This window comes from Nelumbo lutea, chromosome 4, assembly GCF_056320005.1.
Source record: "Nelumbo lutea isolate HS-2025 chromosome 4, American lotus-T2T, whole genome shotgun sequence".
Lineage (NCBI taxonomy): Eukaryota > Viridiplantae > Streptophyta > Magnoliopsida > Proteales > Nelumbonaceae > Nelumbo > Nelumbo lutea.
This window is the reverse complement of record NC_142687.1, coordinates 35,765,219-35,781,868: the sequence shown is the minus strand read 5'-3', so window position 1 is coordinate 35,781,868 and position 16,650 is coordinate 35,765,219. Positions and strand designations below refer to the sequence as shown.

General features: G+C 36.8%; 1 protein-coding gene across 1 annotated transcript in view; it reads right to left on the bottom strand.

Annotated features, from left to right (window-relative positions):
- The window catches only part of LOC148855185 (mediator of RNA polymerase II transcription subunit), a 119,688-nt gene that overhangs the window by 46,626 nt on the left and 56,412 nt on the right, over nt 1–16,650 (bottom strand). The window contains exons 10-15 of the mRNA XM_088981882.1: nt 16,186–16,280; nt 14,280–14,442; nt 13,955–14,200; nt 3,027–3,197; nt 2,429–2,542; nt 2,187–2,312 (exon numbers count right to left, since the gene is read on the bottom strand). Of these exons, the coding sequence (XP_088838008.1) occupies nt 2,187–2,312; nt 2,429–2,542; nt 3,027–3,197; nt 13,955–14,200; nt 14,280–14,442; nt 16,186–16,280 (915 nt within the window). The remainder of the gene's footprint in view (nt 1–2,186; nt 2,313–2,428; nt 2,543–3,026; nt 3,198–13,954; nt 14,201–14,279; nt 14,443–16,185; nt 16,281–16,650) is intronic.

The following is a 16,650-nucleotide window of genomic DNA, read 5'->3' as shown; positions in this document are numbered from 1 at the left end:
AATCTGAAGCTAGAATCCTATACAGATGTAGGCTGAGCAGGATGCTTAGATGACAGGAGGTCTACATCAGAAGTGTGTACCTTTGTAGGTGGAAACTTGATCTCCTGGAAGATTAAGAAGCAAGTGGTTGTGGCAAGGTCAAGTGCAATGGTTGAGTATAGATCCATGGCTCATGGTGTCTCAAAACTTCTTTGGGTTTGACCTCTTTTGAGTGAGATTGGGTGAAAGCAGAGAAACCTATGATGTTATACTGTGACAATCAGGCTGCAATCAATATTGCCCATAATCCAATTCAGCATGATAGGACAAAACACATTGAAGTTGATAGACACTTTATAAGAGAAAGGGTAACAACCGGAGAAGTTTGTTTGGCTTATGTCTCTTCAGAGTTGCAGTTGGTTGATGTTCTCACCAAAGGGGTGGCAAAGAAAAAGCTTGAACATGATCTACACAAGTTGGGAATGTGTGACATTTACTCCCCAACTTGAGAGGGAGTGCTGAAGATTAATTAGTTTTATGATGTTTTTCTAAGTAGATGTTTTATGTTAGTTGTTAGATAGGAGGTGGGGACCATAGTAGTTATGTGAGTCCAAATTTTATTATGTTTTTGAGTGTTATATATGTTGTTTTATGTTTTGCCACCCTATAAGGGCATAATTGTCTTTGTACTGTTCTATTATTTTAGTATAAATAATAAGTGAAGGGGGCGACCAGATTATTGCTTTCTTTTCTTTTCAACTTCTCTTCTTCTCTTCTTCTCCTTCTCTCTTCCTTCTCCCTTCAAGAAACTACTTTTCTTTTATATTTTTTAATTCAGCAGATTTCTACTCATTGCACTCAGGTCCCATTAGGATGGGTGACTCTCTTAGAGCTGAATTGTATGCTTTATTGGAAGGCTTAAGAAAGGCAAAGGAGTTGAATATTCAAAAGTTGATTATTGAAGGAGACTCATAGCTATTATTAAATTGGTTAAGGATAGTGGATTTTGGATTTATGCTAATGAGAGAAGGGAAGTTAAGTGCTTAACAAGAGGTTTGGAAACTCGGTTTCATTGGGTGAAGAGAATTGCAAATGCCTTTGTAGATAACTTGACAAAGCAAGGGGTGGGAAGGGGACACATGTTTTGGGCTATCTTGTAATTTCTTTTCGGGTTCTCCAGGGTGAGTTAAGTCATTTTTTCTCCCACTGAAGTGTTGTATGTATTCTTGTTTTTATTAATAATATAAATTCCTATTATTGATAAAAAAAAAAGTAAAGCATAATATGATAGTTATTTTACTTATAAATAAAGTATATAATTAACAATAACCTAATTAATCTTAACTATTTGATAATATAACATGAATTATCAAAAGTTTTTAGTAAAATTAAAATTAAACAAAATTGTTCAATGAGAACATTATTAATAAAAAAGAATAGCAGAAGCCAGAAAGTGCATATGAGATGAAAAGCAAGCAACTAGGAATCAGAAAGTTTCTATATTTTATTAAAAAAAGGACATTACCCAATTTTAGTCCCAGTTATCTGGGGTCTTGGGAGGGGTAGACTAGGTATGGTCCTAATCTTTGGCAATTGTTTTACAAAAAGTGGCCATGCCCTCAGAGTCAAACCTGCATTCTTATGCCTGCCAGCCCGAGATTTTACCATTATACCAAGCAACAGCCCCCAGTTTCTATATTTTATAGATTATATATATGGATACTATAGTAACGACAATGTTTTAAAATGCAGAAGTATGACGCGAGGCGTTCCACTACCTAGAGGCATGAGGCGTAGGTCAGAATGTAAGAGGCATAAGCCTCCTTAAGAGGAGGGGGATAAGGAGGAAGGAGAAAGGGGAGGAGGAAGAAGAGGAAGGAGGATCTCATTTTGCTTTATTTTTAATAAAAAACTTTTATATTAAGAAGAATGAAGATGCATAGCACTAGTTGAAATACATTCTCATAGACTTATAGGTTAAAGATCATATAAAAGGGATTCCTTGCATCAAAGAATGGTTATAATGACAACAGCATCACCAAAAAAAATAAAAAAAATAAAAAAACATTTGCTGACTATGATAATACTAAAACAACTTCTGCTTTCCAAGGAAGATGAAAACAAACATTTTGAAGTAATTATAGAAGAAAGTTTCCTTAAGGTTTATTTGCATATGAGGAAAAAGTTCGAGTACAGAAACACCATACCACAATGCGCAAAGCATGAGGATCATCATCACGGTCAATGAGTGCCAGAAGCAAAATATCCAAAGGAATCAACTCATGGGTAAAAATAAGAAATGAAAGATTTGTTGTTGTTTTCAAGAGAAGGTCCTGAACAAGAAAAAGTAAACGGACAACAATAATTTTACAAAAGTAACCATGAGAAAGGAAAAGTCTAACAAAATAGTGCTATAAATTTCACCAAAACCCCAGCACAAAGCATAGACCTGTAAAAGATGTCCAATTTGCAGTTCCTTGTGAATATGGTGAAGAAGAACATCTACCAATGTGTAAATATTTGCTGTCACTTCCTCTGGTGAAAATTCTCTGAGGACACGGCCCTATTTTCAGCCACAGAATATCATTCAAAAGCAAATAAAGGGTAATCAACAATTTGTTTACCATGAAATATTGAAACTACGAGACTAAGATGGTGTTTGGTACCATTGGAGTTCTAGCCTGTGGCATTTAAGGTAGAAGTGGAGATGACATGCCTGGCATTCAGGCACAAAACCTGGAACATGACATTACTGAGGCAATTCAAATATATAGGAGCCACTAGACAACACATAGGACAAGAGAAGAAAGAATATTTTCTGGGAATCAAGAAATGTCATTTGAGCATCTCCTCAGTCACCCACTGTGCATGAAAATCAATGTAGGCACACTATTCCTGTCTCAAGTTGAAACAGCTCTACAAAATACAACTTTTGAACTAAAGTTGAATCATTTATGTGGATCTTACATGGAGAAGAAATGGGAATGCAACACAATGGTACCAAACACCCTCCAAATTATCAAGAAAAAAAGGCAATGGACTCCTACCAGATTTGCACTATTAATGTTTTCAGGATGTCCAAACATAAGAATCCAAGCACCAGCACATAGATACTGTCGATGCTGAGGAAAACTATGATTGACATAAGTCATAAGATAAGAATCTGCTGCTGATGGTGAAAGAAGCTGTTTACACTGGTTGAGAACAGTTTGTTCTGCCTGCAAGAATATCAAGTGCATAATATTTTTTAAGTAGTAACTCTAGAAATAGATTTAGAAAATAAACAAGTACTCAAAAGTAATATACTTGGTATCAGCACAAATCTGAAGGTCTGTAAGTTGTGAAACACTTTTCGAGGTCTTGCTGACATCACTGACCATACAGATGACATCTGTAGAAGTGCGGTCAACAACCACCCCTGCAGTAAAAAATAGATCCTGGTAGAGGATAAACTTGGGGTGATTTTCATCCATGTTTCAAGACTACTAGATGATGTTTGACATTACTTACAGATTTTATGGAGAAAAAAACAAGAAAATTACATAATTGGTTTTTCTGATTACTGTGATCAGATGGTTCTGAATATGTGGTTTGGACTGCTTCTATTTGATTCATATCATAATTGCTGACACAAGAAAAGTGGTCTCAGATTTTTCTAACGTCAGAAGAATTTTTGGTGGAATATTTTCTCCATATGTATTGTATTCTCCACTCAGACTGTGTGGAAAAATTGTTAGACAGTGTATGCCCTTAGCTCCAATCAGATTGATGTACATATGCATTTATTGTAAATGAATAAAAGTACATAATTGATTCTTGTTATAATTGGAGTGTTTGTGTGTAATTACCCTTAAACTAGACACTTATGAGACTCGTGTTAGTTTAGAATATTCTCAGCCGTTGGATAGACTTGGGGAAGTTTATCCTACCAAGGCTGACACTGATGTAATGCCAAGAAGGTTGGGGCAACCTATCTCAACTGCCAGGATTGGACCAAAAGCACATGCAATGTGAGTTTGTTCGAAGCGCTGAATCCGGACCAATTTCCAATTATGCCCTAGACCTTGGAGATTGGTGGGCAAAACTAAGAATTTACACATAACCCCTAGGCTCGATTATGGTACTGCACTAGGTGTCGGATTGGGCTATCTTTGATATGTCAATTAGTGAGATCTTTTGGGGGTCAAAACCTGGGTATGTTGGGGTTGTCTGAGAAATCACTCGAGTGGGCGATCATAGTGATAGGATCAGCCCCTTTCTCGGACAAAGTGAATGATCGGTACTGCACTCTCTCTAATGGAAACAAAAACTAACAGTAGTCGATTTTAAACTTATTTGACATTTGTTTTGCAAAATATATTTATATGATAATATATATTATGTTTTAAGAAAAAAGGTTTGCAAAAGGTTTTAACTCCCGAGACCCATCCGAGCAGAGAGTGCAACACTGCACCTTGTAGCCAGGGGAGAGGTCCTTCCCTGTCGGGCAGTGTTTGATCATTATGGGCTAAGAGGTTAAGTGTAAGAGACCATTTAGGACAGTTTTACCTAATGGGTTATATCTCACTTAAGTCCATTGTCCTTGGCGCTTCATAGGATGGCTGGACTCAAAGAACATTTAGTGTAAATGTTGGGCCCATTAAGAGCCCATACTGATGGACTCAAGGGTTCACTATACTTGACAGTGAATTCGGCCAGGCTTTTTCACAGAAGCTAGGCTGAACCCATATGGGCTAATGAGAGGTCATTGTTGGGGTCCCATGCCATACAAAATGAACCAAATGGGCCAGCAACTATCTAGGGTTGTAGCCACTTACTTAATGGGCCTAAAGCCCATGATTAATTAGATTAATCAAGTGGTCACATGACAACTTAAGCAGTCATGTGATATGGGTGAACATGGGTATGGATATGGGTTTGGATCAGCAATCATGGTTTCAAATGTCGCGAAACATCGTTAATGTCGCCCGACATATGTTGATGTCGAGGCTCACTAACATGAAAATGGATGGTAATATAAAAATTACATTATTTCCGTCAACATTTCCTATATTTCGGAAATGTCAACCAAATCGGTCCAAATAACCAAAAAAAAAGATAGTTTTTCCAATTATGTCAACAGGATGTAGACTAATGTACATTAATAATATAATATACTAATATATTATATTATTATAAAAAAGTATATTAATATAAATAATTCCATTAATAATTTCTATTTAATATTTCAAATAAAATATTTATAAAAAAGAATTAACAAAATATAAAAACAAAAGAATAAATTAATTATTTTATAATATAAAACATTAAATACTTTTTAAGTAATAAAATATTAACTAGTTAGTATTTTTAAAAAAGTATTTATTAAAATCAGAAAATGTTTATTAAATTTTACAATAAATCACATTCTACATTTAATATAAAAATCAGAATAAATTTATCAAAATTTATACTAAATCATAATTTATTATAAGTTTAGTATTAAAAATCATAATAAATTCATTATGTTTTATAAGAAATCAGAATTTATCATAATCTTAATACTACAAAAAGGAGCATCAGTTTATTAAATTTATAATAAAGCATAATGTATTATAACTTTAATATTTAGAAAATCAGAATAAATGTATTTCTATTAACTAGTGTGAATCAAATATATTAGAATTTATAATAAATCAGAATTAAAAATAAGAAAAGAAAATATCAGATAACCTTGTAAAAACATCAAAATGCATAATAAATCAGTAAATCATCATTTACTAATTTGTTATTGATCTTAGTTTCTTAGCTTTATATAATGGTTGGGAATAAAATAATAGTCTAGAAATATGTATTAGTGCTTCTTTTATCATTTTACAAAATATCATTGCATATTTCCACATATTTCATTATATTTCCACAATGTCTCTAATTTTTACAATATTTCCCCTCGACATTTCCGACATATGTCCTATATTTTGGTAAGTGACATTTCCATCGACATCGACATTTTAAACCTTGTCAGCAATTAGGATAAGAGGATAAGTCTTATCCACTTAAAAGAGTCCAAATCCAAATAAAGATTTGGATTAGGATCCTCTTAATTCGATTAAGAGTGTTGATCCTCAAGGCTTACAAAAGGAGGAGGGCGAATTGCTCCAGTTATCAATCTGGTCTCAGTTCTCTCTTGCTCTTGCTGCCCAGAAACCCTAGCTCAACCTCCAGTTCTTGAACTGATAAAGATCAATTCTAGTTTATAATTTTTGCAAGAAAATATCAGATTCAATTCGTACTTGCCACTCTTGCTCGATCCAAGGTGTTGGATCACAGTTTTGTTGAAAATTGTGTTGCTGAACCGGCTTCAATTCAAGCTGCGCCATCTTCAGTGGAAGCTGGTTTTGGTACTCTCTTTGGGCGTGAACTACCATTTTGGGAGCTACATTTGTGGAATCCGTATCAGGTATACTTCTTCCTTTCTTTTGGTTTCAAATCTGGTCCGGTTTTGGTGCAAGAACAATCCTAGAAAAACAGATTTTCTAAAATTGGGAATATGATTCCTGAGAGGGTAAAAGAAAATTTTTGAAATTTCGCCCCAACCATCTAGCAATCCATAAGATGGATTTCCCCTTCAAAAATATAATGATGGAGGCTTTTAGGCTTTTTGAGGAGTTATGGCATGTAGTCTCAACATAGTTGTCTAGACACTCCTCAACAAAATGGTATAGCAGAATGCAAAAATGGCCATGCCCTTACTTTTGTGAAGACACTTCCACAAGAATCCCATTCTTGACCTTTTGGGCAGAGGCAACCAGTACAGCTGTGTATTTAATCAACCATCTTCCTTCCTCTATCCTTGCTAATGCATCTCCATTTTTTAAGCTCTTTGGTTGTCTTACCGACTTGTCTAATTTGTATGTTTTTGGCTATGTGTGCTTTGTGCATCTTCCTTCTTGTGAACGTACTAAATTAACTATGCATTATTGTATGTGTGCCTTTAATGGATACAGTCTCGATCACAAGGGCTTCTTATGTTATGAATTATGATCCTACTATTCATTATATATGGATTTCATGAAATGTTATGTTTCTTGAGCATATTTCTTTATTTGCTAGAATTGATCGATTGTTTGCTCCTTTTATCTCTATTTTGCAAAATTTTGATTCAGAGGATGTTCCTCCCTCATCTATTGGGAAGGATCTTGTCTTCACTAGCAAACATTACGTCTTCCAGACCCTACATCTCTGCCCCCCCCTCCTGCCAATTCAGCACATCAACCTCCCAATCTCCCTATAAGTGATATTTCTTCCCTAGATACCTCTGTTCCACCCATTAATTCTTCTATTCCTCTTCATTGTTCTACTCATATTTCTTGGCCTCCTGACTGCTTTGGTTTCTTTGCAAGCCATAGTTCTTTTTTTGTTATTTTATCCTCCACAAACATCTCTTGATCTCACCAACAAGCCATTAGGAGTCCTCATTGAAGAGAAGCCATGGATGTCGAGATTAAGGCTATTCATGAGAATTGACACTTGGGATCTCGTGCCTACTCTTCAAATGTTACCATCGTTGGAAACCGTTGGGTTTACACCATCAAGCTAAAATCTAATGGATCCCTTGATCGGTATAAGGCACTCTTGGTTGTCCAAGGTTGTAGTCAAGAGCATGGAATTGATAATGAAGAAACTTTTGCTCTATTAGCTAAGATCACCACAATCTCCTTCCTTTATGGTCAGCTGAAGGAGATTGTTTATAAAACACCTCCTGGTTACTTTAGTGATCCTTCCTTGGTGTGTCACTTGAAGAAATCTCTATATGGTTTCAAACAAGCTTCACAGGCTTGGTTTAAGTGCTTCCAGGATGTTGTAGTCATGGCAGGATATAGCCAAAGCTCTTCTGATCACTCATCACTCCTTGTTTGTTAAACGGTGACCTCAAGGTATTACCATTCTTTTGTTGTATGTTGATGATATGTTTCCAACTAGAAATGATGATGAAGGCATTCATGAATTGAAGTCCTTACTTCATCATTTCTTCTACATGAAGGACCTTGGACCTCTTACCTACTTCTTGAGGTTAGAAGTTCATTGCAGTGATCGAGGATATTTTGTTTGTCAACAAAAATACGCTTCTGCTCTTGTTTGTATTATTGACATCACTGATGAGAAATATGTTAATACTTCCTTGGAGCGGAATGTTAAGCTATCTAAATCCGATAGTTCATTACTTCCAGATGTCGCACTGTAGCACCAGCTTGTGGGATCCCTCATCTATCTCACTATAACTCAGCCCGATACCCCATATGTTGTTCAAGTTGTCGGTCAATTTGTTTCTGCTCTTTGTCAGCCTAATATGATCGTTGTCCATCACATTATTCATTATGTTAGAGGCACGATTTCTCAAGGACTATTTTTCTCCTCTCCTATTTAGTTGAGAGCATATGCTGATGCTGATTAGGGTGGTTGCCCAGACACCCATAGATCCACTTCTAGATGGTGTATTTTTCTAGGTGAATCTCTTATTTCCTGGAAGTGCAAGTAGCAACCAACAGTATCTAAATCTTCCACCAAAGCTGGGTATAGACAATGTCTTCCATTTGTAGTGAGATTGTTTGGTTACAATCTCTTTTTATGGACCTTGGTACTCAATTTCCCACTCCTATTCCTCTTTATGCCGACAATACGAGTACCATCAAGATTGCCTCAAATCCTATCTTTTATGAGAGGACTAAACAAATCGAGGTGGACTGCCATTTCACCTGAGATCTTTTCACTGTTGGCTCCATTTCTCTTCCTCATGTTACCCCAAACATGCAGGTTGCTGATGTCTTCACTAAGCCACGACTAGGGCTCGACACCTCTATCTTGTGGGCAAACTGATGCTTATGTCTGTGCATCAGTTTGAAAGGGGGAGTGTGGAGAATCTAAGAATGATGTATCATAGTCCCTTTTGTACACTCTTTTTGTAATTTATAGCCTTTGTATTTGTTCCTTTTCTCTTTTAGCCCTTTATGGGCATTTTTGCAATTGTACATATTTTATTAATCTAATAGAGGCTCTTTGGGTGGAGTTGACTATTACAATGACACCCTAAAACCATTTGTCTTATTCTTGTTCGAATTCTCTAGATGATAGTACTAGCATCCCATCCAGAAGATACAACAAGGGTAAAGTATGGTAGTGGAAGGAGGTGGGAGAGTTGGGGAAGGTTGCATTGAAGGGAAGAGTGGGGAGGCAGATAATGTTTGGAGTTTGATTTGCAAAGAGTTTGAGAAACTCGAACAGAAGGAAGGCTACATGGATGAGTACAATGAAATGGAGAGAAATAGTGGTAAGGAAGGCGTTGACTATGTTAGAGGAGGATTTCAAACTTCAATTGTGGATCCCATTGATGAGAGGGGTTAGTTAGATGAAAGGGATGGAAGGAAAGAAGAGGTTAAAACATATGTTAAGAAGGATGAGGGAAAAAAGAAAAAGAAAAAAAAAAGATCTGAGAAAGAAGATTAATTTGTGATATCGAAGGAGATTTAGAGTTTAGTGGTAGGGGAGATAGGAGGAAGGGTGCAAAGAAAGGAGTTGTGATTTGTGGTTGAGGGACCTCTTCTGATTCGTGCCTATGAGAATAGTTAACTGGAATGTGAGAGGACTAGGATCTACTCAGAAGGGAAAAGCCTGACATTGTATTACTACAAGAAATAAAATTACTGGAATTGCATAGAAGATGGCTGAGGAGCATATGGAGGTCTAGAGGAGTAAGTTGGTCTCAGCCCCATCTTGAGGAGCTTCAGTTTCCATCAAATTCAAGAATGTAGAGGATGATTTCACCTAGGTGTTAACTAGTATGTATGGTCCCAATAACTATAGAGAGGAATGATATGTGGGATGATTTATATGCAATTTTTGGTTAACATTTCTCAAAAAAAAGTATTTATATGCAATTTAGGGTTTATGGGAAGGCCCATGGTGTTTGGGAAGGGATTTCAATGTTATACGATTTTCTAAAGAAATTAGTAATCCCCAACAGTCCATTACAACTAGCATGAGGAAGTTTAACAACTTTATTGTGGACTGAGTTAAAGGAAATTCCACTTTCACAAGCTAGATTCACTTGATCTAACCTACAGGAAGCCCCTTTATGGTCAAAGTTGGATAGGTTTATCTTTAACTTAAACTGGGAAAATTATTGGGGAAACCTGGTGTCTATAGCTTTGCCTAGGGTAACCTCGAATCACTGTCCTATAAGAATATGCTTGGAAGATTTTACTAGTGCACCTAGACCGTTTAGGTTTGAGAACATGTGGCTAACCCACCCCGACCTCATGAATAGCGTAAAGATTTGGTGGAATGAGGGATTGAGGAAGACAAAGTGGAAAGGTGTAAGATTTCACAAGAAACTACAGACGTTAAGATCCAAAATAAAAGAGTGGAATATGGACCATTTTGAAAGAATTGAGGAGAAAAAAGTGAGCTTAATCTCTAGGATAGAAGAGTTGGATGAGAATGAATCTCAAACTAGCTTGTTTGAGGATGATAGAGATCTAAGGAGACAATTGAAGATGGACCTAGAAGAAGTACTACTAAGAGAAGAAGTTGAAGGCAGAAACCAAGACACTGGTGAATTGGTGGATAAGGAAGGTGAGGGAAATATTAAATTCTTTCATGATGTGGCGAATGGAAGGAAGAGAGAATTTTGTGTCTGCTAGAGGTAGGAGAGGAGGTGTTCACTAATTAGGATGATATTTCCAGGAAGTTTGTGGTCCACTTTAAATCGATTTTAGAAGATTTCAAAATGAAAGGTTAGAAATGGAAGGGGTAGATTGGCCAAGAAAGGATGAAGAGAAGATTAGGTGGTTGGAAAGGAATTTTTAGGAAGAAAATATTAGAAAGGCAATGTTCTTAATGGATAGATTTACCAAGATTGCTTGGAGGTGCTAAAATGATCTGTGTGATGTCTTTAAGCAGTTTGCAAATAAGCACATGGTCAGTCATAGCATCAAAGCTACTTTCTTGGTTCTAATCCCAAAGAGACCTGATGCTATCCATCCTAAAGAACTCAGGCCAATTAGTTTGATGACAAGTACTTAAAAAATTCTGGCCAAGGTTCTTTCTTCCAAGGGGCCTTCATTCAAGGATAACAAAAAGCTTATCAGATCCTGATTGCCAATGAATGTGTAGAGGGGATGAAGAGATCTAGGCAAAGGGACTTTGTATGTAAGTTGGATCTTGAGAAAGCTTATGACTTGGTGGGTTGGCAATTTAACAGAGGTTTTGTGGAAATGTGGCGGTAATGGATTTTTTCCAGCCTATATGGGTATTAGACAAGGGGATCCACTTTCACCTTTCCTTTTTACCTTGATAGCTGATGTGTTCATTCAAATCATCAGTAGGGCTGATAGGAAAGATGTAATAAGGGGATGGAGAATAGGCAAAACCCAAGATCTAGTTACTCATCTTCAATTTGTAGATGATTTTTTGATTTTCTAGGAAGGTAGTAAGAAGGTAGGAAACCTAACAGTCTGTTTGGTTGTTGAAAGTAGATGGGATGGGAAGTATCTTGAAGGAATATTCTCATTTTCATGTGTTTGTTTTAAAGAAAAAATGGGATGTGATGAGAAAGGTATGAGATGCAAGTTCCCAAAAGAATTTATGTTGGGCCACACCAAAATGGTGTGACCCCATTGAGAAAGGGAAACAACGAGATCTCAGTGAGAAAGTTTAGTCGAGAGCGCTATTCCGAGCGTCATCTTCCTCTCTCATGCCTCCCAACGGTCTTCTCATCGGCACCATCTCCGGCGACTTCTTTCGAAGGTAAGCTCAGATTTGCAATCCTCCCGTGATTTCCTCACTTTTATACCATTTTTATCTCCTTTCATTGAATGAGTTCCCATTCGAACCTCACCGTCCTCTACCTCTGACCCAGTTCGTCCAAGCCAATCTCCATTTCCAGAAAACACCTGTACTGTGGTTCAAGGTTGTTATCTTGATTCTGGTGTTTTCCTTGTACCAAAATGTTCCAGCCTCTACCGACTTGTTGTCTTGATTCTGGCTGCTGTTTTTCTACCATTTTTCTGGCTTCTGGCTTCCAGCACTTTGTTATCTTGATTCCCGTATTTTGTTATGTTGGTTCTAGCTTTAGTTACTTCTTTTTGTGATTGATTTTTTTATTTTTTGATTGCTTTGGCATTTATTTGTGTTGGTTTTATTCTTGCTCTGCTTCAGGTCATCTCAGGCAAGCCAACGGGATTTCTAGGTTGAGGTACCGCATACCCTATCTCCATTCGTTTTTCCTACTGAAGGTTACAACAGATTTTTTTTCAGTTGATTCTTACTCTGTATCTCCATTCGTTTTTTCTTACTGAAGGTTACAACAGTTTTTTTTTCTTTCTTTTCTGTTGATTCTTACTTTGTTAATGCATGTAACTTCATACCCTGAACATGTCTCTGTATTTATTTTTGTTGGTTGTTTCAAATGATTCTTCGACTCCCTTCATTTATCTTTTTTTGGGTAGAATATATAATTCATTATGGTTCTTAGACTCCTTCAATTTTCTTTTCTTATTCTGCATTTTTTTTCTTGAAAATGCTTCCCCCCTCTTGGAATACTGCAAGATCTTAAATCCAATATGAAAGGCCTTCATTCTTTAAACCAGTTCAGAATGGGAAAAAAAAAAAAAAAAAACTAGAGGGTTAAGAGTCTTGGAGAGAGAAAGGTTCAAATACTATTGTGCCACATCATCCACAAAACAAGTCTTGTGATGTGGAATTGGAGAATGCATGGACACATCAAAGTGGGATGAATCCAACAATCCTGCAAGAATTTCTCAGCAATCAAACACTGGGAAACAGATTTGACAGGATAACTGGTCTCAGCAACCAAACACAGGTGACAGGATTGAGAAAAAAAATTCCCTTCTCATCCCATCCCATCCTTTCTCGGCAACCAAACAGACCATAAAGGAGATAATTAGAGCCTTTGAAGGAATTTCCAATTGGAAAATCAATTTAGAAAAGAGTCACATAGCGGGAATCAATGTGGAGATTGAGGAGATTGAAGTTGTTGCAATTGTCTTGAGTGTTCTATGTCCTTTTAGCCTACGTCCTATTTAGGGCTTCCATTAGGGGCAAACCCTAGGGAGAGTAGGTTCTGGGTTCCAATCATAGAGAAGTTTGAGAAGAGATTAGCCTTGTGGAAGAAGAATTGTATCTCTAGGAGGGAGGATCACTTTGATAAGAGCAACCCTCACAAAGCTACCTACTTACTAGGATACTGCCTAGGGAAGCGAAGAAGTTAGAAAATTTGATAATACAAGGAGTATTTCTTGCAAAGGAATTGGGTGTGGAGCAGCTGCTCATTGAAGGGGACTCCAAGGTAGTGGTGGAACGGTTATATAATCCGGAGGATGTCGGGTGGTGTAACAAGAATGAGCTAAAGAAATTCAAATGGATGACAATGAATATGTCTGTAACAATACAGTGGGTGGGGAGATCAGCTAATGCATTTGCTGATGTCTTGGCAAAACAAGGGACAAATAGGGAAATATTATTCTGACACAACTCATCAACTGTAAATGTGTATCAGCAGTCATGTACTTTTTGTTGTAGCTTGTGTTTTCTGTTTGGGGAGTCGGGCACCTCATGCCTTTCCAAGGGACTGTTCATGTAATCTGCCTTTGATTTAATGAAAATGTGATATTTTATCTATCAACCTTCTTTCTGTGTATGCCCCCACCCCCAGGGAAGGGTTGTGAATATGTTTTGTATGCCAATCAATAAGCATGTTCCCATCTTAACTCTTCCTTATCACCAAAAAAAGGTTCCAATTTTTAAGTGAAAATTAAAGCCAAAGCCTATACAGTAACTAGAGATAAGTTCAGTCGACTTTCTTCCTTGTGTACCCAAAGAATCAGAAAAATTTTCAATTCCATTAGAAGAAGAAAGAAGAAAGAGAACAAAATGCATCTACAGGATGTATTTGAAAAGCTAAGCCATAAATACAAACCTGTTGCCATGTTTGAATTGTCTGGCCTCTTTTATCCATCCGACCCATTAAGGCATCACGTAGAAGAGGAGGAAAAAAGCGTAGAGTCTTTTCTGACCACATGTGTTGACTAGCTCCCATTATTTGATCCAAAACGGGTTGAAAGAAAACCATGTGCTCAACCTCAGCAATACCACGAGTCTTAATGGTAATGGCAAGATTTATTATGGTTACCCTATTCAACGTTTCTGTAAATTCACTTGGGCCCTGCAAAAGAAATAGAATTATTTCATGTACTTCAATTACAACAGAGTTTTGCAGTTCAGAGAACCTTTGCTATTTTCACCTTCAAATCCTTTTTCACCAAGAAAAAATCCCGCAATGACAAAATAAGATTCATGCATAAATTTTCGGCCAATCTGAATAGGCGATGATCTCCACGCTTTGACTTCAGCATAGAAATTAATTTTGTAACATCATACATCAGTGCTTTGCTTTTTCCATGGTACCTACAAAGAAAAGGTGTCTTCCTCAAGAAATATCAAACAGGTATCACAGAGAACCAAACTAGAAACACTATATTAGGGCTGTCAATGGACCAGAAATTGGTCCAGTATGCATCCATTATAGATCGACCAGGTCCAATCCAATCCATGGATACTTCGGACCATTCTGGACTGGTCCAATTCAATGTCTGGACCATCCAAGTTGTTCAAATTGGTCTTATTTAGATTGGATCCAACCCAAACCTGGTCCATTGACACCCGTACTCTTATCTTATTATAATGAACCAGACATTGGTTCAATCCAACCCAGTCCAATAAAAATCCATAACAAATGGACCACGTCCAATCCAATCCAATAAATAAATTGGACCATTAAGTCTAGACTGGTCCAATCCAATATGTATTATTGGTCCATCCAATCTATTCAATTTGTTTTTGATTTGAAGAGTCCAATCCAAACCTGGTCCATTGATACCCCTACTATCTATGGAATATCTTCATTTTTCTTTAATGAAATTTTCCTTTTGTTTTACTATCAAAAGACATAAATCTTCACAAATACACTAATCACACAAGATATTTATCCATCTACAAGAATACTACAAAGCCTTTCAGGAGCTTATTCAGTGACGGATACAGAGAAACCTTCATTTTCTCAGTTAGATGAGGTAAAGGAAGGTAATAAAGCAGTAGCAGGTGTCAAGATCTCAGTAGTTGAAGAAGCAGTCAATCTACAATATTTTTCCAGAGAAGGCTGGGTGTCAAAAGGGTGTTTGGAGTCTTCTAAGGCAGTAGGAGATATAGCAAAAGAAGGTGACTTGGAATACGTGTCCTGCATTCATGCTTCAGAGATGGTTTTGTCAAATCTTGAGAATGGAGAAGGAAAGAGTAGAAGATACAAGGTTTATGGATCATGTGATTTTGTCGGAGGAAGAAGAATTGAGGGGCTTGGATGTTGTTACACTACACAAGTGTTTAATGATCAGTTGGTGCATGTCACCAAAGTTCTTCACTGGTTGAAGGAAGGTCTTGTTGGTAATGACCCTTGCAGTAAATTCAAGAGGATTTATAATAAGAACCAAATCTAGAACACAGAATTTGGTGAAAAACAGCAATGGTTCGAATTCTTTGGGCGGAGATGTGAACAATAAGGATTTGGAACTAACCTCAGGAAATCAAGAAGAAGCTTTACCAAGGAATAAGAGGTTGGAAGAGGTTAAGGAAAATTTAGTCAAAGAGTTTGCAGAAGGGGAAGAGATTGCTGAGGCAAGCATTGACAGAGAAAAGTAGAAAGGAATATTGATCTGGAAAAAATAGTGGATATGGAAGTTAAAGTTAGCAAGATTTTAGGATTACCTTTTCTGGGAGGGGAGGAATTTGCAAGAAAGGTGTTCTGGGAATTGGAAGAGAGATCAAGTGAAAATAATAAGGCTTTAAGATGTAGAGTTGTTAGGTGAAAGGGGCTAATCTACATTTGATGATTTGACGTTCTTAGAGGGTTTTGACTGGATTCTGTTTGTATTAGTTTTTTTTTTTTTCTTTTAAGTGGGCCTTGTTTTTATTGTTTGTAATGGTTGGGAAAGAATTGTTTGTATCTGATATATCTGTAGGGTCCAGGGGGGGGTGTTCTTGGGTCTTGTTCAGAATTTAAGTGGATCATGCTAACATATCTGTTTGCACTCAAACATTCAGCTGCTTGGAAAGAAAATTCACAGTTGCACAGAAAAACCAAAAAAAAGGTATTACCTGTAAAGTGGAAGTAAACGGTAGTTCAGTATTTCCAGCAGGAGAAGGGACACCCCAGGCTTGTTTAATATGGATGGATTCCTTTGTGCCAAATTCTGCATTTAGATAAATGGTCATATGTGATTATTAAGCATGGACAAAGGAAAAGAAAAACGCCAGATAATGTACTCTGATATAGAAGAATAAGATTATAATAAGTTATATACCAAGAAAAGGTCTCAAAACCAACTAAAAGAATTAATTTTTAGCTAAAAGTAAACATGTTTAGCAACAACATCTGCTTCTTGAATAACCCCCCAACAAAGTAGTTGTCATAGAATGTCTGGGTATAATGGTAATATAATATAATAGTGAACCTTCACTATTGATGAAGAGCTTATCAGTAGACCATGAAGAGAAATACATAACCCATACTGAACCAATACAAATATATTCTTTCTCTAAAAGTTGCATGTAGAAGGATAA